The sequence below is a fragment of the Diabrotica virgifera genome, chromosome 2, assembly GCF_917563875.1.
Source record: "Diabrotica virgifera virgifera chromosome 2, PGI_DIABVI_V3a".
Classification (NCBI taxonomy): Eukaryota; Metazoa; Arthropoda; class Insecta; order Coleoptera; family Chrysomelidae; genus Diabrotica; species Diabrotica virgifera.
In genome coordinates this window covers 15,732,840-15,759,863 of record NC_065444.1, presented here as the reverse complement: position 1 = coordinate 15,759,863, position 27,024 = coordinate 15,732,840, and the positions used below count along the sequence as shown (strand labels likewise).

General features: G+C 32.4%; 1 protein-coding gene across 2 annotated transcripts in view; it reads left to right on the top strand.

The window, feature by feature from the left end:
• Positions 1-27,024, top strand: part of LOC114345834 (neither inactivation nor afterpotential protein C) — a 54,062-nt gene that overhangs the window by 8,152 nt on the left and 18,886 nt on the right. For both annotated transcript variants that reach the window (XM_050643424.1, XM_050643425.1), the window contains exons 3-12: positions 3,744-3,848; positions 5,248-5,469; positions 5,866-6,032; positions 11,377-11,467; positions 12,784-13,065; positions 16,918-17,306; positions 20,821-21,363; positions 23,096-23,388; positions 24,322-24,590; positions 25,985-26,265. In XM_050643424.1, coding sequence (XP_050499381.1) covers positions 3,744-3,848; positions 5,248-5,469; positions 5,866-6,032; positions 11,377-11,467; positions 12,784-13,065; positions 16,918-17,306; positions 20,821-21,363; positions 23,096-23,388; positions 24,322-24,590; positions 25,985-26,265 — 2,642 coding nt within the window. The remainder of the gene's footprint in view (positions 1-3,743; positions 3,849-5,247; positions 5,470-5,865; positions 6,033-11,376; positions 11,468-12,783; positions 13,066-16,917; positions 17,307-20,820; positions 21,364-23,095; positions 23,389-24,321; positions 24,591-25,984; positions 26,266-27,024) is intronic.

Here is a 27,024-nt window from a genome sequence, read left to right as displayed (position 1 = left end):
AACATTCAAATTTTCAGTTTTCACATAGTTTTTGAGGGTTTAAAAATGGCCGATTTCGCAATTTTTCAATTTTTAATCGCTTATATGTCAAAAACTATCATTTTTAGAGAAAAGTGACCAAAGACCTTTTCTGTTTGGAATGATCCAAAAAACCTAAAAAAACTTTTTTGCATGCAAAAAAAATAATTTTAAGAAAAAAACAAAATAAAAACGTTTAAAAAATTTTTGACCACCTTTTGGTCCTGGCAACATGCAAATTTGTTAAAAGGAGTCCTTTTTGAGTAAGATTGTGGAAAAAATCCGAATTAGAATATTTTTCCTAGCGGATGCGCAGTGGCTTTTTGGACTAATTTTAATCGGAGGTTCAGTGGCAATGTATTTTTTATGGAGGTATTCACATTTATTAAGTGTAACATTTTAGAGGTCATTTGACATTTACAATTAATTGAAACATATTTAATTTCCCCAAAAAAGACAAAATGCATAGTTATAACAGCAAATCCAATAAGATGTAAATTGGAGCTAGAGGGTCAGATAATAGAACAAGTGATGGAGTTTAAATATCTAGGCATTACACTATCTAGCTACGAAAAGCTAGAACCAGAAGTGGAAGATCAAGTGAATAGAGCAAATAGAGCCGCAGGTTGCCTGAATGACGCAATATTGAGAAATAAAAATATCGGAAAAGAAATGAAAGGAGAATTTACAAAACAGTCATTAGACCAATAATGACATATGCGGCAGAAACACGACGCGATAGAGAGAGGACAAAAAGATTGCTCGAAGCAGCGGAGATGAAAACCCTTCGAAAAATCGATGGTAATACTCTGTAAGATAGAGATGGAAGTACAGATATACGACGGAGATGCAAGGTGGACAACATTAATAACTGGGTAATAAACAGAAGAATGGAATGGAAAAGACACATAAGCCGAATGACAACAAATAGAGTAGTAAGGACGGCGAGAGACGGTTCCCCAATAGGAAGACAATCAGTGGTAAGACCAAGAAAACGATGGAACGACAACTTACTAGAGGCACATTTAAAAAACAGACAGAGTCATGTCTACACAAAAAGAAGGAAAAGGGATCTGTGTTATCACATAATTTATCATATTAATTTTCATCTTCCTTATCGGCACCGTACAAATCTAAAAAGAGTATTACTCCTGGTTTCAGTAAATCACCAATAGTTATTATTGCTGAGCATCTTCAATATGGAGCTCGGCAGTTAATGTAGAAAAAGCACCGTATCAGGCCCGGCCCAAGGGATTTTGCCGCCCTGGGCAAGATCGGCGACCGCCGCCCCCCTTCTTTGTAGACCCATGACTCATCTTCTTTCTTCAGTGATACCAAACTAAAGTTGTGCTAAATTTTACTACATTAGGTACTATCTATTAAAATATCCATTGCTCATGATGACTCAGATCCGAGTCGAGGTTGAGACCGGAATTAAAATCGTTCTTAGCACATGAAAGGGTACCAATTTTTGACGAGCACGTGGGTGTTTGTAGTAATGTAAATTTAAAAAGTGCCTCTCGTTTAGTTTCGGCAAAAGAGTTAGTTTCTATACGTCCTATTCCGAGGCATCCCATTGGTTCTTTAAGCACTGGTTCATTTTACGATATTCAGGTTGCTAACCTCGCCTATCAACCCTTCACTTTTATCCGTTTTGGGACCGGCTGTGATAACTACCAAGCTACTAGATCCATCCGATAGTCATCCCAGGTAGTGTTGGGACAAACAAACAGTGGAAAGAACGGCCCGAATATATAAGTCAGTTATTAGGCCAGTTAAGACTTACACGGGCGAAACAAGACCAGATACAAACAAAACACAAAGACATCTGGAAAACAACGAAATGAAGATCTTAAGAAGGGTTGCTGGAAAAGGACTACAGGACAAGGTAAGAAGTGAGGATATCATACGCATAGTAAGAATAGCCAGGGACAAGTTACCGTTAGGCAGAAGAAGTATAGGACGCCCAAGAAAAAGATAGAATGTCAATATAGGGACAGAATGAAAGGCACCGTTGAATAAAAACAGGCAGTACTGCCTATATAAAAGAAAAAGAAAAAGAAGAAGAAAAAGAGTTAGTTTGTTCTCTTGTAAAACAGAATCAAATTTTATAAAGAGCTCAACAAGCTTTAAAAATATACCATTGTTCTGACGAAAAAGTTTATAAGAATCGCCCCTCAATGGCAGATACTGTTGTGCAAAGAACTTTATTATTGATATAAGTGGTTCTATTACATTTTTCCAATGACAAGTTTCTGAATTTAGAACTTTTTGTGTTTGTTCGTCTATGGCTTTACCCGATTCTAGTCTAATTGCTAATTCTACCCACTGTCGCCTGTCGCTCTGATTGTAGATGAGCTGAAGACTTAGCGCGGCTGGACAAAGCTGCAGCCTTATGTTCCCAATTATTATATCCATTTTCAGTAAATTTAATTTTTGCATTGGAAAATATTTTACAGAAAAAACAATACACAGAATTATTTGTCTTAAAATAAATTAACCACTTTCTCTCAACAGTTTCACCATTGCACATTTTGTAAGTGTAGTAGTTAGTTGTAAATCGATAAGATCTGAATTATCTTTCAGGCACAACTGAATTTGGCGGGGGCCTCTTGTTACGAAAGTTATTCTAACAAAATCATTAATTTTATTGGACCAATTTCATAATAGGCCTGGATCATAATCAATAATAACATTGTTACCTGCGACAGAATAGTGTCATTAGTAGCTGAGGTAGATGCTGATGATTGTCCTAGATGACTGTCGTTGGACTGAGAGAAGACGGCAGCAGATGTGGATGCTAATGATTGTCCTAGGTGACTGTCGTTGGACTGAAAGGGGGCGGCATCAGACGTAGGTGCTGATGATAGTCCTAGATAACTGTCGTTGGACTGAGAGGGGGCGCCAGCAGACGTGGAAGCAGATGATAGGCCTAGGTCTGGGTGAATGTTGTCAGACTCAAAGGGAGCGGTAGCAGCTGTATGTTCTCTAGGTTAAGCAATATTGTCAGCATCAGTGTGTAACTGTTTTAAAAGTTTACCTAGGAAAATTTTAAACCTTTTTGTTTCAATATCTTTCTCTTCTCTCTTTTTCCTGTACTGACTACCAGAAAGTTATTGTTGCAGAAAACCTTGCAATTGTTATTGTCTCACCTTTTAAATTCTCGTTAATACAGTTGTATTTTTGCCGCTCTTGTTCATACGATTGATTTTTTATAATAGATAAAACATAGTTTATTATTTCTTCAATTTAAAAAATTTGCCGCCCCTAAATATGCCGTCCTAGGCAGCCGCCCAGTTCGCCCACCCCTGGGGCCGGGCCTGCACCGTATGTTGCTCTATGTTGATTCCAGCACTTTTTTCTCACTTTCACCATTTGTTTTCTCTTTTTATAAATATTAGGAGCACAGTAGCATTTATAAATAATAAGAGAATTTTTATAAATAATAAGAGCAGCAAACTGATCTCAAGTTGACACGATTCTGAGAGTAGATTGTTCGAGCTCTATCCGATAGGTGCTCTCAGGTGCTGTCTGATAGCAAAAATTCCTTAGAGTGCTCTCACATGGACATACACCTGAGAGAAGATGTTGCAAATTACTCTCAGAAAAACTCTCACGTGGACACGTAGCTTAAGAATAAACATTTTTTAATTATCCTGTGGTAAGCCAACGGAAAAAGACTTCTGAGATTGATTTACGCTTATGAATTATACTTTGTGTTGCAGCCGTGCGAAGGAGGCTCTGTTATTGACTTGGTGAACCGTTTATTTGCAAAAAACCGAAGAATGGTCGAAGAACATATTGCTTATGTCATCAAGGAGACTGTTAGAGTAAGTACTCAGTAACAATTCATTAAATCGCGAAGAAAGGACGTGGGAGAGTTTTTTTTTTATTTATTTAATGGATACTGCCAACTCTCGATAAAAATTAAAATTTTGAATAAAATATTTTGGTACATTAGCTTTCAGACTTAAATTTAAGGGGGTTGGTGCAAAATATTGGTCTAATGCTATTTAAATGCATTAATTTTTTTTCGAATCATGAGAAAACTAATAAATATTTCGGAAAAATTTAAACGCAGAATGAGAGATTACATTATTACCTAGGGCCGAAAGTCCCTTAGAAATAAACAAAAAGTTTCTTTTGAATGAGATATTTAAAATTAAAAATCATAATATATTTTCTCTTTTTTTTCACCTCTGTAACTTATTCAAATAAACATTATAGAAGTTTTAAGGGACTTTTGGCCCTCCTCGGTAATAATGTAATATTTCATCCTGCGTTATAATTTTTCAATATAGAATGGACCCCGCGTACCAACAAAAATTTTGATTTATAGCAAGCTGAAAATTTGTTAATAGCTTAACGTTGTCTAGTCTGACAAACTTTGATATACGGGAACACTGGAACAGGGGAAGTTTTAATTGTGGAACAGTAATTTAGAACGTCAGATTACGTAAACGTCCCATGTATTTTGTCGGAGAGAACACCCAATTGATTTGTTACCCTTTCATTAAACTCTCATGCAAAAATCAGACTGCTATTACTAACCAATATGATTCCTGTCATTTGACATGTTCTTCGTGTTAAACTCATTCAAATGCCCTGTTGGTGATAAACACCAGTTTGATTTTTGCACGAGAGTTTAATGAAATGGTAACAAATCAATTGGAAGTTCTGTCCAACAAAATACATGGAACGTTTTCGTAGTCTGACGTTCCAAATTTTTAACCTGTTCCACAATTAAAACTTCCCCTGTTCCAGTGTTCCCATGCTTCAAAGTTTGTCTGACTAGATACCGTTAAGATATTAACAAATTTTCAGCTTGCTATTAATTAACTTTTTTTTGGTACGCGGGATTCAGGTCTATATTGAAAAATTTAAGCGCAGAATGAAATATTACATTATTACCAAGGGCCGAAAGTCCCTGAAAACTTCTATAATGTTTATTTGAATATGTTACAGAGGTGAAAAAAAAAGAGAAAATTTAGTGTGATTTTTAATTTCAAATATTTCATTCAAAAGAAACTTTTTGTTTATTCTAAGGGACTTTCGGCCCTCGGTAATAATGTAATCTCTCATTCTGCGTTTAAATTTTTCAAAAATATTTATTAGTTTTCTCAGGATTTGAAGAAAATGAATGCATTTAAATAGCATTGGACCAAGAATTTGCGCCTACCCCATTAAATTTATATTATCTCAAAAAGTTCATAATTTTATCGTTTTTAGGGTCTTATATATCTCCATGAAAACAAAATAATCCATAGAGATCTGAAGGGTAGTAACATACTTTTGACAAAGGAAGGAGAAGTAAAAATTTGTGACTTCGGTCTGTCTAAAATACGAAGCCAGATGGATGAAATGCTTTCAGTGATTCTTGGTTCTCCTAGCTGGATGGCACCGGAAGTAGTCAGCGTGGGGACCAAGCAAATTTCTGGATACAACGATAGAGTAAGTTTGTCTTTATTGTTTTTTGATTCTACCTCTACCTCAACCCATGGGCGCCCATACCCATGGGAGGAAGGGCAGTGCCCCCCCTAGATTTTCAGGTGCTGTAAACTATATGGTTGTCCAAAGTATACAAAGTATAATGTGCAACGTCTTCACGTCTGCCCACCCCCCTGAAAATTTTTATATGGGCGCCCGTGCCTCAACCTACAAGATTCTGGAAGCATTTCACGAAATACATAAAGATAAATAATTAGATTTTAGAAATCTGTCGAAAATATAGGTTTGTACGGTTAAGTAAATAAATGTTATAAACCAATTGTGGTTTGGTGTTACAAGATTTTAAAAATAAATTAGAATAAATATTACATTATCTTAATGTTCAGATATAATTTTCAGGTTGATGTATGGTCATTAGGAATAACAGCAATAGAATTGGCAGAAGGTAAAGCTCCTTACGAAGGAATGAATCCATCAAGAGCATTATTCCAGATAGTTGCGAATCCACCCCCAACATTAAGAAAAGTTTCAACGTGGACAGAAAATTTTCACGACTTCATTGGCGAGTAAGAATTTGCTGAAATTGAGTAAATGTGGCATACACTAAGCATCAAAATTAATGCACCACCTTAAAAATGGGACATTTTTGATGTCTCTTATTTCCTAAACCTGTTGTCCGATTTTAGTGATTTTTCTAATATTTTATAGCTTTATTCGTCAAGAATATCGATGTAGTAAAAGTGTTGCTAAACAGATAAGTATCGTTGTATACTGGATGTAACAATGATAGTGTGTTTTATCCTTAAAGTTTGGAACACCCTGTGGAATATTCTAGCCTAGCGTATATAAAATATTGAAATTAAAACTCAACTGTAGCCTTAGGTTTTCTTAACATTTTGCTTTTTGATTTATTCGCCTATATTGGATAATAAAACAGTTAGGTACTTTAACAACTAGCAACGTTCTTCCACAATACAGGGTGTTTCTAAATATGTGCGATAAACTTTCAGGGGTTATTCTGCATGAAAAAATAAGCATATGCTTTATAGACATACGTCCGCAAATGCTTCGTTTCCGAGATACGGGATGTGGAATTATTTCTTACAAACTGACGATTTATTTATTGCTCTAAAACCGGTTGAGATATGCAAATGAAATTTCGTAAGTTTTAAGAGGTAGTTATTGTGCATTTTTTGGCATACAATTAAGAATTTTATATTCACCATTGGCGTGCATACGGGTAATATGACCGAGTAATATGACCCGTATGCACGCCAATGGTGAATATAAAATTCTTAATTGTATGTCAAAAAATGCGCAATAGTTACCTCTTAAAACCTACTAAACTTCATTTGCATATCTCAACGGTTTTAAAGTAATAAGTAAATCGTCAGTTTGTAAGAAAAAATCATCATTCCGTATCTCGGAAACGAACCATTTGCGGATATACGTTTATAAAGCAAACGGCCATTACTTTTTCAAGCAGAATTACCCCTTAAAGTTTGTCGCACTTATTTAGAAACACCCTGTATTGATGAAAAACGTTGCTAGTTGTTAAAGTACCTAACTTTTTTATTATCCAACATAAGCGATTGAATCAAATAGTCCAGGGTAATAAGGTTTTTTCCATGACACTCGAGCAGCCAGGGTACTGAAGCGTTTTTTCGACAGGTAATACCTATAAGAGCAAATTGTAACTATTTCCTGCGTAGGATCTGGCGGCCATTTTTATTTATAAACAATGAAGTGTCAAAAAATGGCATTTTTCCTTTTTTTTTCAAATCAATGGAAAAAAGTGAAACTTATGGTTTTTTTAGTACAAATATCTTTGAGATTATGGAAAAAGCTTTAAAATGACGTATTACAAAGTTTGATATACTCATTTATTGTTAATATAATTGCGAAAAAAGGTCGGAATTGCAAAAAAAAAATTAATTTCGCAATATCTATTGTAAAAATTAGTGTACAGCTTTGAAATCTTTGTCAAATGAGGGCTCTTTGATGCTTAATATGTGATAAAAAATTCAAAGCGATTCATTCAATTGTTTAAATTTTATTCAAATTGTTTATCCCAGAGAGCATTTTTTTTACAATAACATAAGTCGGAAAAAAATGACGTTAGAACCATTCCACAGGTGTCAAATGAAAGAGCATGAGCTATATTTTCAACTTGGTTTAAAAAAAGCGAATAAAAATGCATTTATTAGTAATAAATAATTATGCAAAAGTATCGTAAATCTTTCTTTATAAACTTTTTATTTTGTTATATAAGAAATTATATATATTATTGTGTTTTCAATTTTATCAATCAAAGGCAAAATAAAAATTAAATTAAATTTTTTTTAAATAACGCGGGCACATAAATTTGATACACCCTGTATATTGAGCTGTAAATATTTATTAGAATTTAGTTTGGGTGTAAGTGGATTTCTTTTTTTAATGAGCTTTCCGATGAACCATTAAAGACTTTTGTGAATAATTAAAGTGAAAAGGACGATGTATTTAGATTTAAAATGAAAATAGATTGTTTATTACGAGAACTATAGAATCCACAGGTAGATGTAATTATCACTTTCTGGGAAAGTGGTTTAAAAAGAAAGTTTGGAAATTTAATATCTTTGTTCAACACGAGTAAATGTTGTAGAGTTTCCCCGAAAGTAATTAGGATGGTCGGAATAATTTTGAAAATGACTTGTTTGTTTGTCGAATGGAAAAGATTGTTTCTGATTCTTGGCAAGTTGGAAGGGGAATGGTAGTTTGAATGATTGAGAGAGTTTGAAAAAGAAGTCATTATGTTTTTGGCATCGCTGAAGGGCAGTTCGACGTTTTCGCGGATAGATAGTTAGCAGATACCAGTGGCTGTTTGATAGTGGAGAATAGTGTTGAAAAGTGGAACGAGAGACAGATCAAATTGAGACGAAATACCTCTTTGATTCTGTATTATTGTGAGAAGGAGAGCAGAGAATTTTTGGAGTTTTGTTTGAATCGAGTACGTGTCAAAAGAGGCCCGGCTTGTTGGAGAATTGGTGCTGGTATGCTGATAGTTTTGAAGCTGGAGAACGGAGAGGGCTTTGATGAGTAGCCTTTAACATAGTCAACGAGGGAGAGCTGTTTTGGGTCACGAGAAGACATCAGAGTGAGTGAAGCAAAAGGTCAGTCAACTTATGTGAAAGATATTTTTATGTTCGGAATCTAAACTTTTGAGTAAAAGGCATATGAATTAAAATTCCAATATTTCTAAAAGTAAATAGGAAGTATAGCTAATCTTGCGAATACATAAATTTATTTTGTTTAGTTTTGTTTTACCAAAGTCATCGGGAACAAACCGATAAATTGTTTTTTTTTTAACTATAATAAATTTAAGTGGTAAAGATTTCATTCGGACATCGGTGTCCACAGGTTTTAGATTTGATAGATTCTTAGAGTATTGATTTTGACAAATAAAAGACAATTCTGTATGTTTATTTTAATATTTTGCTTTATTTCTTTTCCCTATTTTATCCCGATTAGGATCAACTAAGAGATACCGAACCCACGAGAGAAGATAAGTATAACGTGAGATAATTTAGATTTTTTTTAATAGTATAAAAAGGCACCCTGAGATTTTTTATTCATTTTTATGTATGATTTACGACAATTAAATAATTAATCAAATAAATAATAATTAATATAAAATTAATAAGAAGCAGATCATAACAATATTTATTACAATTTTTTATCAATTATGATATAAATAACATTACTTGGTAGTTGTGCACTTAAAACAGGGTAAAAAAGTTAATTTTTTTGGAAAAAGTTATTCAAAAAGTTTATAAGGAAAGATTTACGATACTTTTGCCCAATTATTTATTACTAATAAATGCATTTTTTATTCGCTTTTTTTACACCAAGTTGCAAATATACATGCTCTTCCATTTGATACCTGTGGAATGGTTCTAACGTCATTTTTTTCTGACTTATGTTAGTGCAAAAAAAATGCTCACTAAGATAAACAATTTGAATAAAATTTAAACAATTGAATGAATCGCTTTGAAATTTTTATCACATATTAAGCACCAAAGAACCCTCATTTGACAAAAATTTCAAACCTGTACACTAATTTTTACAGCAGTTATTGCGAAAATATTTTTTTTTTGCAATTCCGACCTTTTTTCGCAATTATATTAACAATAAATGAGTATATCAAACTTTGTAATATGCCATTTTAAAGCTTTTTCCATAATCTCAAAGATATTCGTACTAAAAAAATCATAAGTTTCACTGCTTTCCATTGATTTGAAAAAAAAAGGGAAAAATGCCATTTTTTGACAGTTAATTGTTTATAAATAAAAATGGCCGCCAGATCCTACGCAGGAAATAGTTACAATTTGTTCCTATTGGTATTACTTGTCGAAAAAACGCTTCAGTACCCTGGCTGCTGAAGTGTCACGAACAGCGTATATTTTTGTCTTATTACCCTGGCCTAAAAAAGCAGAATATTAAGAAAGCCTAAGGCTACAGTTGAGTTTTAATTTCAATATTTTATATACGCTAGAATATTTCACAGCGTGTTCCAAAATTTGAGGAAAAAACACACTGTCATTTTTACTCCCGGTATACAATGACACTTCTTATCTGTTTAGCAACAATATTATTACATCTATATTCTTACAGAATAAAGCTAAAAGATACTAAAAATATCACTAAAATCGGACAAATATTATTACATCGATATTCTTACAGAATAAAGCTAAAAGGTACTAAAAATATCACTAAAATCGGACAACAGGTTTAGGAAATACGAGACATAAAAAAAGAATGTGTGTGTACTTTGTACGCACGTAAGAAGTTATACTTCTATTACATATTATGTGATTTTTAAGACTATACCAAAAATTTAAAAAAATAAAAGAATAAAACGCACACAAACACATTGAAAAATGCCACAAAGAAAAAATGATTTCTGGACGATAATATTTGTTGGCAAAAATTTTAAATACGCATTTGCTGAAAAAAAAATTATATAACAAATATACTTTCAATCATAATATGCATAAAAAAATAAAAAATAAAACTTGCATCGGGAATTGAACCCTTGAATTTCGTGCCGCTTTGACTCGTAATCGAAGCGTAGACTCACTCGTCCAATCGCACATTATTTATCATGTGGAAAAATACGGTAACTGAACGTTTTACTGTTTGACAATTGTTTTGAAAATTATGTAGTTTAAATTTTGTGGAAGAAAATATAAAAATATAACAAAACAGTAAGAAAACAATATATTAGATGGAGATTGGTAGAACTTTTGTTGGTAATCAAATTAAGTATGTAAATCAAAGCATTACATACCTACTAGATAAATAAATCTACGCCAAAAAATCATAATTTAAAAATAAAAATCGAACCTAATTTGGGATTTCTCTCTAAAATCCGCATTCTTGAGAAAATAAATGTATGTATTTCAACCTAATCCAAATGTATAATTACAATATGATTATAATAAAAACTAGGTACTTACCAAATTATAATGAGTTTTCCTTTTCCAAAATAGTCCAAAAGTCCAAAAATATAGGGATATGAAAACTATTTAAAAAGGCAGTATAAGTATTAACTAACTTTTGTTTGTTGTTTCTTTTCACACAAATTTTAAAACGCAACAACCATAAATAATCTAACTACAGCTGTGCCACAGACGCCATATTGAATAATTTTTGACATGTCATTTGAACATCCAATCAGAACAAAGTTATAATGCGCATGCGCCCGGTCGCTAGGTTTTCCCATATAAAAATTTACCTTCTATCGCCGGTAAAGAAGTATAACTTCAAAAATGTCCCATTTTTAAGGTGGTGCGTTAATTTTGATGATAAGTGTATTATACAGGGTGTTAAATGTTTAATTTCACACATAAAATCGTACGTATGTTTTAGATGTCTTGTTAAAGATTTCGAATACAGACCATGTATTATGGAAATAATTGAACATCCATTTTTAGAAGAAATTCCTGAAAATAATTATCACGTAAGTTTTACATATAAATTACACTGGGAGGACAAAATTAACCTCAAACAACACTCAAACTTTTATTTATTTTTTCGGTTTTAGATAAAAACTTATTTAATTTATTTATTTTGGAATTTTTTATGTCTTATAATTGGAATTTTTTGTCTTTATAACGATAATGATTTTTTCTTGTCTGAACTGGTTTAGATGATTTTTTGTTTGTTTTTTCCTTTTCAATAATTGCAATAATAATGATGACACCAGAAGAAGTAGCATAAGTTGTTGCTTTAAGTGATGAAGTCCGGTACAGTACACTGAGTTCTTTAGGTCAAGAATGGAAGAAACACGTTCAAACCCCCAAGGGAGACCCTCAAAAAAACCCCAAACGTTTGGGAGTACTTGACCGTGTTTCTTTTCTTCATTTTTGAATATCCTAGAGGACTCAGTTGCTTCAAATTATTTATAACCCTGCAAAAAAAAACTTGTTTTTATCTATTTTGAAATCTATAAAATGGAGAAAGTCCACAAAATCCCCTAAAAAACTAGTTTTTCGTATTTTTAAAGATGGCGTACGGAAAATTCTGAAATTTTTGATAAAATACAATACTAAAAAAAAAAGTAGACCTGCAGCCATTTTAAAAAAAAGTTATACTTTCAAAGCTTCGTTCCAAAAAAATTAAAATTTTAATAATATTAATATTTTTTATCATTGAACTACATAATACAGTATGTTCCAATGAAAATTTGACCCCTCCCAGAAACTCAGAAACCAAGAGCTTCTTCGAAATTCAAAAAACACGTTAATTTATATATGGAGAGGGACGAATTTTTATGGAAAATTCATGCCCTTAAATGTAACCCCCTACTGTCCCGCATCATCCCTCACTATTTTAAATAGCATGTGTGGTCGAGTGGCACATCATTTGAAAGGTAATTTTTTTCTCTATACGATACTCTATTTTTTTGAATTTACGTAATAAGTTTAAAGATAATTTTGGACTCAACAAATTGTTTATAAATTAGTTAAATCCAAAATTATCTTAAAAGTTATTCCGCAAATTTGAAAAAATAGGGGGCCGTGTAGAGAAAAAAAATACCTTTCAAATGATGGACCACTCAACTACACTTGCTATTAAAGAAAGCTGGGGGTTGATGTGGGGCAGTAGGGGATTACATGTAAGAGTATGAATTTTGCATGAAAATTCGTCCCACTTCCAGTACAAATTGACGTTTTTTTTTAAATTGTGAAGAAACTCTTGGTTTCTGAGTTTCTGGGGTGGGGGTCAAATGTTCGCTGGAACACACTGTATAAATAACCATGTTTTTCGTTATAGCTAACAATGGAGTTAAAATCTTTAATATCCGATGTAAGTGCAATCAAACTTAAGCCGAAAACTCCAGACGTTGTTGTTCACGGAAAATTCTTGAAGAAGGATATAGACGCTGACTTAGAACCGATGTATGAAGAAGATCTGGCAGCATTACATCCAATCTACGAAAGAGATATTTTAGAATTATTGGAGAAACGAGCTGAAATGGGAGAGTACTATACATACGTGGGAGATATTTTGTTATCGTTAAATCCTAATGAAAGAAGGCTTATCTACGGTACAGAGGTAAACAAATGAATATTTGGAACTGTTATGGTTTTTATTTTATATTTTGTTTGTTACATTTGGACAATTGGACAATTTCCATAGCAATCTTTTTTTTTACTGGAATGACTTCAGGGTGTACCTTGTACCAATAATCACGATATGTGCTCGTCGCAAACCTTGTACCTACTTAATTTTTTATTTAACAAAATCTGAAAAAAAATCGAAAACTTTTGCTTTTTGCGCCTATTTTTTTTAAATACAGAAGTTAAAATTTCATTCTTAAATTTTACGTAATATTTAACTAGCTAGAAATTTAAAATTTAATATGATTTAATAGATTTTGTATAATATTGGTTTAAAAAATTTTGCATAATTATTTTGCAATCAACACTTTAAATAGTGAGTATATTTTTTGACAGTTCAACCATTCAAACGCACTTTGGAAAATTGAAATTGGTTAACTAGAACAGCATAGGGAATTTTTTTAAAGTAAACTGTATCATAATCGTTTCAAAAAAAAATAATCCTTATTTACAAATCGTTCTTTTTATCAAAATGATTACAGAACAATTATTCTGAAATTAGTTTCTTGGGGAATGTCTACTTTATTTATTTATTTATTTATTTATTTATTTATTTATTTATTTATTTATTTATTTATTTATTTATTTATTTATTTATTTATTTATTTATTTATTTATTTATTTATTTATTTATTTATTTATTTATTTATTTATTTATTTATTTATTTATTTATTTATTTATTTATTTATTTATTTATTTATTTATTTATTTATTTATTTATTTATTTATTTATTTATTTATGTATTTATTTATTTATTTACATATCTATTAATTTTACGGATATACCATTTTCACAAAAATAAGCGTCAACTTTTACAAAGCATAGGTTGCGTTAAAAAAACAAACCAAAATTAAAATTAAACAAAATTCAATTAAATTAGTAGCATAAGTTATTAAATAGTGCTCAAAATCTTAAATGATTTTTTAAATGTTGTTGTAGATATTACAAATAACTCTACACTATTGCTGTGCTCATTGGCAGTTCGTAAAATTAAACTTAGTAACTATGGAGCTTGAACATATCCATCTATAATCTTAAAAAGAAAACATATACCTATCCGCTTCAAACCTTCTATGATGTAGTGACGAGATATTAATTTTGTAAGCACATACCCTCAAAAATTTATTTTGAACGCTCTTGATACTGTAGATGTCAGTATTACATGAAGGAGACCAAATTAGAGATCTTAAAATATTATATTTATATGGGAACACATAAGTCACAATCATAATGTAATAAAAATTACATTTTTACCTAATACCCCAGTAAATGAACGGGAAATTCGGCGATACCGTGTAATTTTCAGGGTCAACTCAGAATTGCATGAAAATTTGGATTTAGGTTCTACTTACCCTCCACTTCAAAGTTGAAATTGTGCCGTTGGTTGCTTTTACTTGGGGGGTGACAGTCACCCCTTCTCGAGGGTGAAAAAACATACGTTCAAGATAAGACCGGAAATGGATAAATTGACTGATTTTAAGCAACTTTTGTCCTGTAGAGTTTTTTACGTAAGTCAATACTTTTCGAGTTATTTGCCATTGAAAATGTTAATTTTTTGACAAAAAACTACGTTTTCAGACGGTTTTTCGCAAATAACTGAAAAAGTAAATATTTTATCCAAAAAAATATTCTTAGCAAAAGTGTAGCTTATAAAAAACCCAAAAAATGGTGTATCAATAAAGTCTATCAATTAAATAAAAACAAAGTTGTGGCTCATGAATATGAATAATACGTTCTTATTCGTCTAATTCCAAATCGAATATTTTAAGGTGAAATCACCGAAAAATTAAGCACTTTTCGGGAAAAACACTTTTAAACTTTTTTAAAGTGTTTATAAAAAGCTTTGTTTTAATTGTTAACAAAAGTTTTAGCATTAAAAATAAGCGAGTTACGCTCAAAATAAAGTTGGCCCTCTTTTTTTGTAAAAAATCATAAAAATCTCGGCGTGTTTAGCTACCCAAATGAAATTAATCGCTACCGCTTTACAAACAATTTACTTACCTATCTATTTTTTATATGATCTGTCAGTCTCACCGGTTTAAAATGTTCATTTTTGAAAGGGTTATAATTGAGAAAGCTTGAATGGGTCACTAATCACGAATGTATGCAAATTTTGAACAGCCATATATTAACCAATTTTTGTCTTACGGAGAAACAAAATGAAACTAGCATATTTATAATAGCAACACCTACATTTTTATACCCTTTAGGATTTTTCTTATCACTAGTACTTTTTAACTTATTTTGAAAAAATGAAATTTTTCAAAAATTAAAAAAAAAATTTTTTTACTATAAAACCAAATATTTTCAAAAATAAGCACTTCAAGCCAATCAAACTTACAGATCATATAAACAATACACATACAGTTAAAACAGATGGTTAAGCTTAACGATTAATTTCATTTAGGGTGCTAAATAGGGGGAGGTTTTCACGATTTTTTTTTACCAAAAAAAGGGGCTAACGTTTTTTTCGGTGTAACTCGTTTATTTTTGATGCTGTAAACTTTTGTAAAAAACAAATAATAATAATAAGCTTTTTTTCGATACTTTAAAAATGTTAATAAGGTTTTCCCGAAAAACGCTTCTTTCTTCGGTGATTTCGCGTTGAATTATTCGATTTGGAATTAGACGAATAAGAACGTATTTTTCATGAGCTACAACTTTGCTTCTACTCAATTTGTAGACTTTACTGGTAAACCAGTTTTTTTGTTTTATTATAGGCTACATTTTTGCTAAAAATATTTTTTTCGATGAAATATTTACTTTTTGAGTTATTTGGGAAAAACGGTCTGAAAACATAGATTTTTTGTCGAAAAATCAACATTTTAAATCGCAAATAAGTCGAAAAGTATTGACTTACGTAAAAAACTTTATAGAACAAAAGGTACTTAAAATAAGTCAATTTATCCATTTTCTGCCTTATTTTAAACACGCGTTTTTCACCCCCCGAGAAGGGGTAAATGTCACCCCCCAAGTAAAAGCAACCAACGGCACAAATTCGGAACAAACGGAACCTAAATCCAAATTTTCATGAAATTCGGAGTTGCCCCTGGAAATTACACTCCAAAACGGTTATTTATTGGGCTAACTGATGTTTCGATGTCCATTTCGGAAATCTTTCTGAATAAATTTTTTTTTCAAAGAAATCCGCCAAAATGTAAACCAAGTTGTATGTTATTGAGTCAATAACCAACAATTACAAACAATAACAATGATAATAGGTATTTTGACAACGGCACCCGATTTGGGCGTCGAAACGTTAATAAAATTATTTTTTTCATTTTAATTGTGGCTTATTTCCCATATAAATAATTAATAACAATGATATTTTTGTTTTCAATAACAAACAACTTGGTTACACAGTTTTGCAGATTTTTTTTAAAATAGTCTTTTTTGAGAAATTAATATTTCTGGAGTAGAAATCGAAACGTCAAACAGAGGGCGTTTCATCGATTGTCATTTGTTTCGAGCTTCTGTCATATGTTGTATAATTGTGTATAATATTAATATACACAATGACTGTGAATGAAAAGCCCTATTAGTTCAAAATGTAATTTTTATTACATACAATACCTGTGGATTAATCCCAGATAAGCAAAATATTGAAAACAGTAATTTGTAGATTCCAAAGTTTGGCGGAGGCGCAAGGTATAAGAGGAAAAAATTTAAGAATTCTAAATAAAATTAATTTAATTAAATAATTTAAGTAAATTTTTGAAAATAATTGCATAAATCTTATTATTATTACATTACTCGGTGCATAATCTTGATTTTATTTGTTGCAGTTTCATGAAAAGTATCAGTTTAAATCTCGCTCCGATAATGCCCCCCATATCTACAGCGTAGCAGATACAGCCTATCAAAACGCCCTCCACCACAAAACTGTGCAGCAAATAGTCTTCTCTGGTGAAACAGGCTCTGGAAAGACATCCAATTATTTACATCTGATAGATCACCTCTTCTATCTTGGAGAGAATACAAGCGTTAGCTCCAGTAGAATCAAAAATGCTGTTCAATTGTTGCATTCACTAATGCATGCGTCTACACCTTCTAACAATTACGGCACTAGAGCAGTTTTTAAGACAGAGGTGAATTATGGCAAAACTGGGAAATTAAGTGGAGCTAGTTTTAAGATACATTGCATTGAAAAGTCAAGAGTGTCGTCCACAGATATGTAAGTAATATACCGCTTAGTTTAGTTTCTTGAGAATTTCAACATTATGTAATGCAACAACTATTTTTTTACCACGTCTATAATCCTTTATGTATTACTAAGAATTCATCTGTTATTGCCCTGTATAAACCCAAATTTTTGGATATTTATATATTTCTTCACATGTACGTATATCAGTTATGTTCTACCATAGTCATAACTTCGCATAAGTAGCTTTATGATTTTGTAATTCGTTAAAAGGGGCGATGAAGCTTTAAGGAATAAGTAGCTGTTTGAATCTCCGAAATTTACATTAGTTTCATTTATGGTTTTCGCGTCAAATAGTGTAAGCATGTGTATTGAGGCAAATTTTAAAAGTGCATTGATCTAAGTCAGCCAGAGACCTAAGAGGACAAATAAACAAGGCCGCAGTCATGTCCTGATGTTTGAGAGATGTGGTATGGAATAACCCATATATGAGAATGGACAGCAAAGTTAGAATTTATAAAACTTGCATCAGACCCCTTATGACCTATGAAATTGAATCAAGAGAACACACCAATAAAACCAAAAGCATGCTACGAATAGCCGAAATGAAGAGCAATAGCAGGGAAGACAAGAAGAGATAGAATGCGAAACAACATCATCAGGGAACAATTTGGCGTGCAAGATGTAATCAAATGGGACAGGCAAAGACGAAGAGAATGGTTCAGTCATGTAAAAAGAATGGAGGAGCACATAGTACCAAGAATTGCTCTAGAAGGAAAACCAGCTGGCAAGCGTCCACCGGGGAGACCACCAAGAAGATGGAGAGATAGCTGGAAGTCTACCTCTCAAGAAATACTTCAATGTCGGAATTAACAGATCGACAGACCTATAACAAGTATAAGAAGAAGAAGCATTGATAGTGTAATTTTATTACGTAACCAATGACTTCTCATTGTTGCGCCAATTGTGTGAATATTGTTGTTTTTTGGGTTTATATGACTGCGGACACTAAATCCATTCGCCAATTTTACTTTTTTTTATTAGTCATTTTTTCGTATCGTATCCTAAAATTGATACTAATATTAATCTCTTATAAACAATTCTACTAATAAATAATTATTTTTGTATTTTCAACGAAAACTTTTCGTTTATAAATTTTCAAAAGTCTGTGTGTTATTGCGTTGCCGCTCCTTCAATACTTAGAGCAGATGTATCGATGGATTCTTATGTAGTTTTGTCTTCTGAATCCAAATCTGAAAACGGCATTTCGATATCTCTAACCGTCTTCGAGATAATCGACCTCAAAATCTAAAATGTGACGTCACAATCCGGTTATTTCCTACCACGCACTAAACGTTAGCTGAAATCTTTGATTAGGAAGTAGGCTACTTTTTAATCTGAATTTGTTAAGCAAAGCAAATGTTATTATTTACATTTGAGTTTGACACTTCGTGAATGTCAAACTAAATTTTAAATTATTTAGCTATTAATAAAATATAAATTATATTTTATAGTGAATTTAATTATTATATAAAATGATATGTGTAATAAATGTATAAAAATACAATTTGAATATATTTTGAAAGCAATAATACATGTTATACTATATTAATAATGAATCAGTAGAAACGATTATATTTAAATTTGGTAAATTATAACTCCACTCGACCAGCGCACGAGCACACAACTCTAAACACAAGTGCGCAAATACGGTTGCGTGAAGCGTGGCGCAAAGCCGTGGAATTTACGAGACTCGCTCGCTCTGTAGATCCAAGTAAAGTTCATCAGTAAAAAGCATCTTTATCATGTATATATTATTTATTTTACAATATTGGAAAATTAGTATTTAAAATGTGGTTTGGAATAAAAAAAGTATATTCTGATATATGAAATTACATCCTTCTAATGGAAAAAAATATTTGACGAATTTTCTCAAATTATGGATACCAACATCATTTTCATTAATAACTCTTGTATTTTTAATTTGACGAAGAAAAGTTATTCTTCATAAAAATCTCTTCTTGGTCTAAGATTTATGATGCAACCAACATGAATCAAATTTTATTAATTTTATACGAGGTATGTAAAAAAATATGAATTTCGAGTAAAGTATCTTTATAGTTAACAATATTTAAATTAGAATGATATACTTGAACATTAAAACATAATTTTTAATTCTAAACAGCTTTTCGTAATAGTAATTTTCTATATTATGAATTTAAATACGTATATATACAAAGTTTTCGTTATGATAATGCTCGCATTTTCAGCTTGTTTTTAATAATTTTTTATAATGTATTTTTTGTATTCTCTTTTCTAAATGATGTTCTCAGAGTTCCACAGCAAAAACTGCAACAATCTTCTTTCTCTACTTAATTTCTTCTACATTCTCTACCTGATTTCTACATTTCTCTACTTCATTCGAAAGCTTTTTACTATGGAGTCCAAGTTCGTCATTCAATTTTATCTATATATTTTTTTAATTATTATATTTTTTTTCTATTATTTTTTTATATATTTTTTTGTAAATATTTTTTATATATTTTTTGTATGAGTATATTTTTTTTATATTTTTTCCTTCTTTTTTATTTTTTTTTTATTTATTTATTGTATTATATTTTGTGCATATATATGCGCACATTTGCTCTGTTTTCCGTTGCATATATTCCAGTTTCTACTTATAATATTTAGTTTCATTATAATTTGTTTCATTACAATCCTCGCAAGAAGTCAGCAGATATTATAATTTAATAACTTAACCCGCGAGTAGTCGCGCAGTGAGATAGAATCTCAATTTTTATCCTTTTTTGCTATAACTTGATGAAAATTTTTGCAATTTTGAAAAAATTTCGTAAGTGCCTCGAGGAAGGGTGTAGTAATGCGTAGGAATTTTTTTTCTTCTTCTTCTTTTTGTGGAATTTATGGCTTTGGGGAGAGTCAATTAGCTTTAACCCGCGAGTAGTCGCGCCGTTAGATAGAATCTCACATTTCATCCTTTTTCGTAATACAGTAAAACCTGTCAGTAACGGCCACTAAAAATGAAAGAACTATTGGCCGATATAGAAAGGTGGCCGCTATTGCCAGTTTTTGTAGTCTACATTTAATTGGTTTGGGAAATTTTTAAACTGGTCGTTAGGACAGGTGGCCGATGTTGGCAGGTGGCCGTTAACACAGGTTTTACTGTACAGTAAAATTTGTCAGTAACGGCCACTAAAAATGAAAGAACTATTTACCGATATAGAAAGGTATTGCCAGTTTTTGTAGTCTACATATAATTGGTTTGGGAAATTTTTAAACTGGCCGTCAGGACAGGTGGCCGCTGTTGGCAGGTGGCCGTTAACACAGGTTTTTTTAATAAAATTGTTAGAAATATATATTTTCAATATAAAAGGTAGATAAAAATAGTACAAAATAAAAATTTGTTTTAAATTCGTATTTTGAGATAGAATCTCACACGCGACTATCGACGTTACAGAAGTGAGCGCGACTACTCCCGCGTTAATGACACCATGAATTCAAACCATTTTTATTTTCACAACATTTTCAGGCTACAAAGTAATTTCCACATCTTCTACTATTTTTACGACGGCATCACTTCTACACCTATGTATGAGAAATACAAACTTAGGACCAACAGAGACTATGCATTCCTGAGAACGCAAAAGAAGTCAAAAACCAACACTCCCAGAGATGATGTAGCTGCCAATATAATCAAATACAAAAAACTTTGCGGTTATATGGAAGAACTTCAATTTTCTTCCCAAGACATATCCACCATACATTCAGTATTAGCAGCAATATTACATCTAGGAGACATCGTTTTTGAAGAAAATAAAGATACAGTTGCTGTCATCCAGAATAAACAAGAGGTCGAAGAGTTTTCTGATCTTCTTGAGGTAGATCCCAAAAAGATTTCTTGGGCTTTGACAAACTACTGTGTTATTAAAGATGGTAATGCGTATAAAGTAAGACACAGCAGCTATGAGGCTATAGAAGTGAGAAATGTGTTAGTTAATACTTTATACGCGAGATTGGTGGATTATATCGTTGGAACTATCAATAATAAATTATCTTTTGGAAAAGCTATATTGTAAGTATACATTTTTACTGTCTCTACTAGTTCTAGTTTCTGTTTATATATTCAACTGATTTGATTTCCCCTGAATCCTTCAATTTGCAACTCTCTTCTCTCTCTTTTTCTCCAGTCTCTATTTCATCAGCATAATCATGTCTTTCACGAGGTTCCAATCTACTTCACTAGACAGCATCAGTTTAATCAGAACCTCCACTATGATTCTTTCACCGAAGCCTCTCCAAAACTTCCATCTTTCTTTCATTTAACCCTTGCATACAAACAGAATATTCTCCAGATTCTCTTAATATTTATCTCTTTGACAGTATACATACACATATTGGCCTCCGTACTGTCAAGACGTTTCAGATAGGAGTCGACACAATAATGTTCCGTAACGACTTATGTAAAGTACTAAAGATCCAAGATGCTGTAATTCTTGCCATCATTCTTCATTTCGTCACGGAAAAAAAAGGCGCTATTGATCTATAGAAGCATAATATCGTTCCGGTTCCCTACATCTGGGCCCTTTACTCATTCAATGCAGATGCTTTATTTCGAGATTAACTCCTTAGTCTTTTCTAGTAGTAATATAATCACCGCTACCTGGTGATCCTGCCTCAAGGAAGTGCCCAATTTCTTAACTCGACATTGGTCTTCTTCCACTTTCACAACATTTCTCGATACCACTTTCTCTCTTCTCCTAGTTATGCGCCAACCACTTCCTTGACTTTAATCTTCACTATCAGCTCACTGGCTTTCCCCCAGCTCTATGTTTAAGAAGAAGATCTCCAGTACGAGTTTTGTTTAGAGACCTTATTCCGTATCGACCTCCTCCGTGCTGACTGGACCATAAGGGACACAGCATCTGTATTTAGAGGGTGCCTTACTACCACAACCTCTTTCTTTATTCTCGGTAGTCTGTTCCTTTTGAAGCTCACTCAGCAGAGCAAAACCTTAATTTCGCTCCTTTACCATACACATTCGAGCATCTTGCACACTCTTTACCCATTTAAATCTCTGGCCACTAGCACAGCCATTTTCTTTCTTTCCTTCTTTTTAGCTAATCTAGCACACTGTAGTACAGTAAAGAGCTTTCCCTTCAATTGTTTGCTTAGTCATTTCACCTCCCCCACCACAAATATCCAGTCATTTATTTCCCTCTATAAGTTTCTTTTACCACTCATTCACACCTTATTTTCCATATCCTTATACAATATTAGGATAAGTTATAAGCTTACCCGACTTAAGCGTCCTCCTTACATAAGAATACCTTCTCAGTACACTCACTCTCTCCAGTTTTTTCCTTCATTACATATCAATAGAAATAATATCTATAGCCAGTTCCCATGGCGTCCCATTCACAGACCTTAGTTCTCAAAGGGGATATTGAGCCAAATTTTCTCTTGCAGCTTGATGTAGTCGTATCCCCATTACGACTAGCCGTCTAGATGCCCATATTCTTCGATAACACTCTCTTCGCTGAATTCTACATTTTCACTGCTTCCCTTGGAACTGTTCTCACACTGCTTCTTGGCTTCTCTCGCTTCCTTTACCCTCACCATCAGGTCATTTGCGCATTGAATACCCTACTTTATCTCTGTTTTACTTGTTGCGTTTGCCTTGGCTAGTTCAGCAAGTTGCTCAAGCTTGTCTCGGGGGATATTATTTAAGGTATGTTTAATATGTATATAATCTCATTAGAGAGGCCATGTATTTCTATCTAAGCATATCTAATTTCTTTTTTTAGTGGAAACAACTACATGGTGAAAATTCTAGATTTCTTTGGTTTCGAATGTTTTAAAGATAATCGTTTTTCTCAACTCCTCGTAAACACATTCAATGAACAGCTTCATTACCATTTCCTACAAAGGGTGTTTGCTTGGGAATTACAAGATCTTCAAGAAGAAGATATTGATTTTGTTCCACTTAATTACTATAAGAACAAAGACACTTTAAACGAAATTCTTGGAAATTCTGAAGGGTTATTGGCGATTATAGATGATGCCTCGAAAAAAGGACATCGTGGAAGATACATTACAGGTAATAAGCAGAAGAGTTTATCTAATTCAGTCACGAAAAGAGTATTTGTTCTTGGTATCATTAAGATTAATCTGCTTCTTTTGTAACTTTGTAAACTAACTGCCTTCAGCGGATTATTTTGTTTGATATATTAATTAGCAGATGGTAACTGATAGGTTGTAAGTACTAACCACCTAAGTTGCACCATTTGTGCGTGAGAAGGTCAACCAGCTAAGGTATGTTCTCTTCACCACTACAAAGAGAATTATGGAGATCCTACCATGACTAAATCTTCTCAGCGGTGGTCTGGCTAATCCATAAGACAAATAATGGTAGGAAGAATGATAAAAAGGGAGATCAAATCATAACACAAAAATTTACAAATATGTTATTCAGTAAATAGGAAGGTTTGTTACAGCAAATCCTGGATAAGGTAGATGAAGGGCTAAAAAATGACTGAAGGACCAAATAAAATTAAAAAGCTAAAGATCCAAAGGTAAAAAGGTGGCTGAAGGCCTTAACATTAAAGAAAAATTTATTTATGGAACACTTTGACTTGCCATACTGTTTTTGATGTAGTGATGCTGGATGGACACTTGACGATGTTACTTTCATATCAGGTCTCCTAGCTATTTAGTATATGGTGGAGCTTGGTGGCAGGCTATCGCAGACCAAGACAGGACGTAATTGCTATTTCGAGTAGAAACTATACTGTTCCCGTTCCCGGATAGTTATAGGTATCCATTTTTATCGACTATTAATTTAATACTTTTAAGTATGTAGTCCTTAATTTAAACCCAACCACTGTTTGGTTTTTCAATTATTAGTGCAAATACTTTAAAGTTTACTGACGATGGACTGATAAGTACGAAAACTTTCGTTCTGAACAATAATCAACTATTGTAATCCATTTGGAATGTAATTACAGCTGTATTTATTAACCATTATTTTTAGATAACATCTATAACGAAGAAAAAAGGAAAATATTGGTCTACGATGAAGATAGATTTTCAGTTGTTCATTATACTGGCAAAGTGACATATAACTGTAGGAAAATGCCTGATCGAAACAGAGACTTCCTAGCCCCTGAGATTATAGAAACACTGAGAAATTCTAGAAATCCAATAATTTCTTTAATGTTCACTTCAAAGTTGGATCGCACTGGAAATATTATTCTGCCGTCCGAGGAAACAAGGAGAACTAAATATGTATTTGGTTCAAAGGTGAGATTAGTACACAAGATACAATAGAATGTCCCCCTCGGTCACCAGATTTAACTCTCCTAGATTTTTGAAGTTATACTTCTTTACGCGCGATAGGAGGGTGAATTTTTATATGTTAAAACCTACGATCCGGGCGCATGCGCATTATAATTTTGTTCTGATTGGATGTTCAAATGACATGTCAAAAATTATCCAATATGGCAGCTGTAGCGCAGCTGTGGTTTGGACGGTTGACGGTTTGGTTATGTATGGTTGTTGGGTTTTAAAATTTATGGGAAGAGAAACAACAAAGGTTAGTTAATAGTTATACTGCCCTGTTAAATAATTTTCATATTATATTTTTGAAGTTATACTTCAAAATGTTTTAATTTATGTATGTATCAGTCCAGAAAAGGTGTGGAAAGAATATAGTGTTTTTAAATATATTTTTCTATAAACGTGTTAAAAATTGCAATTTTTAGGACTCCACAGGAGCGTTAAAAATGCTACTTTAAGGCACTAGTGCTTTAAAAATTTTAAGGCACTGCAGTTAAAAGTGAATTGTCAAATTGTGAAACATCAAAATATTTATATTTCATTTTATTAACATTAATATTAATAATACAACTTGCGCAATTTGAAAAAGGTGGTTTAAAAGGTTTTTTATTATGATTTTGTGTCTTTGGATTTGTCTTCCTTGGGCGTAAAATAATAAAACATCTATTTTTATACTTCACTTGTCACCGTGATGTATAATTATGTATATCTGAAAGGTAACTAGCATGCGGCTTGAGAGATTGCGGGTTCAAATCCCGGACGATTCATACATTTTTCTTTTTATTTTTTTTTAATATTTGGCATTGTTAAGTTTTGGTTCATTTTTGGTAATTATTGTTAATTTTTTGTATTGTAACTGTTAAGTAGGTATATTTATTTCGTTGAATTTATATTATAATAGAAGTATAACTTCTTAAGACCGCGTCCCACCATCAAATAATTTGATCAAACTGGTTTGAGCAAACTGAAAGTGACAGTTAGTGACGTCACATCCTGAGTGTTCATTGTGGATAATAATGAAAAATTTTAATTTTAAATAAAGTACAAACAAGTTAGACAACTCAATACAAAAAATTTGATCAAACTAGACTGATAGTGAGAGCACAGATTTTTAGAATTTCAAAAAAACTGCAATTGTGACGTCACTTTGACGTACTTCCTCAAGTACGTCAAGTTTGCTCAAACTGTTTGATCAAATTATTTGATGGTGAGACGCGGCCTTTACGTGCGTACAAAGTACACACACATTCTTTTTTATTTTTGGGAGACGGTAAAGACCAATTTGTATAGGCATAAATTCGAGCAATAACCTTATGATAACAATATATTAAAGCAAATTGTTGTTTTTATTGTTTTAGATGGCTATGGAACGGGAATATTCTCAAATAAAGAAAATGAGAACGCAATCGACTGTTTTCAGATCACTCTGTATAGAATTATTAAGGGAATTGTCCGTCGGTGCGGGATCAGGAGGAACGCATTTTGTGAGATGCGTGAGAACAGATTTAAAGGGAGTTCCTCGTAACTTTAAGCGGGAACTGGTCAAGCATCAGCTGAGAGCAATGGCTGTAGCGGAGACGGCTAAGATCAGGCAAAATGGGTTCTCGCAGCGAATTTCATTTCCGGAGTTTCTACGAAGGCAAGTTTTATTGTTCTTTTAAAATATGTATCAATACAATGTAGTAAAACAAAGACTTCTTCTTTTTCTTTTTGTATAGACATGACTGTCTGTTATTTCAATGTGCCTCCAGTAAACTCTCATTCCATCGTTCTCGTAGTCTTCTCACTGATCATCTTCCTATTGGGGAACCGTCTCCCACCGTCTTCACTACTAAATTTGTAGTCATTCGGCTTATGTGACCGTTCGATACTACTATTCTATTTCTTACCCAGTCCTTGCTGTTTTTCACCTTGCATCTCTGTACTTCTAGCCCTTTTATATAATGTCTTAGCATCGATTTTTCTAAGTGCTTCCACCTCTGCTGTTTCTAGCATCCTTTTTGTTCTCTCTATTTCAGGTCGGGTTTCTGCCACGTATGTCATTATTGGTCGAATGACTGTTTTGTAAACTATGTTTTTCATTTTTTCCCGATATTTTATTTCTCCACATTGTTCCATTCAGGCAACTTGTGGCTCTGTTTGCTCTAATCAGTTGATCTTCCACTTCTGTCTCGAGCTTTCCGTAGCTATATAATGTGATGCCTAAATGTTTAAACTCCATCACTTGTTCTATTAAATAATTTATGGATTCGACCGTTACTTGATGGAAGTTCATTTTATCTGACAATAAAACACAATAAAACACTGAAAACTTTTGTTTTCTATACTTCCACGCAGTTTATTATAACTATGTGACTACAGCTGTTTCCGCAGAGTGCCTTTCTCAAGTGATTTAGTT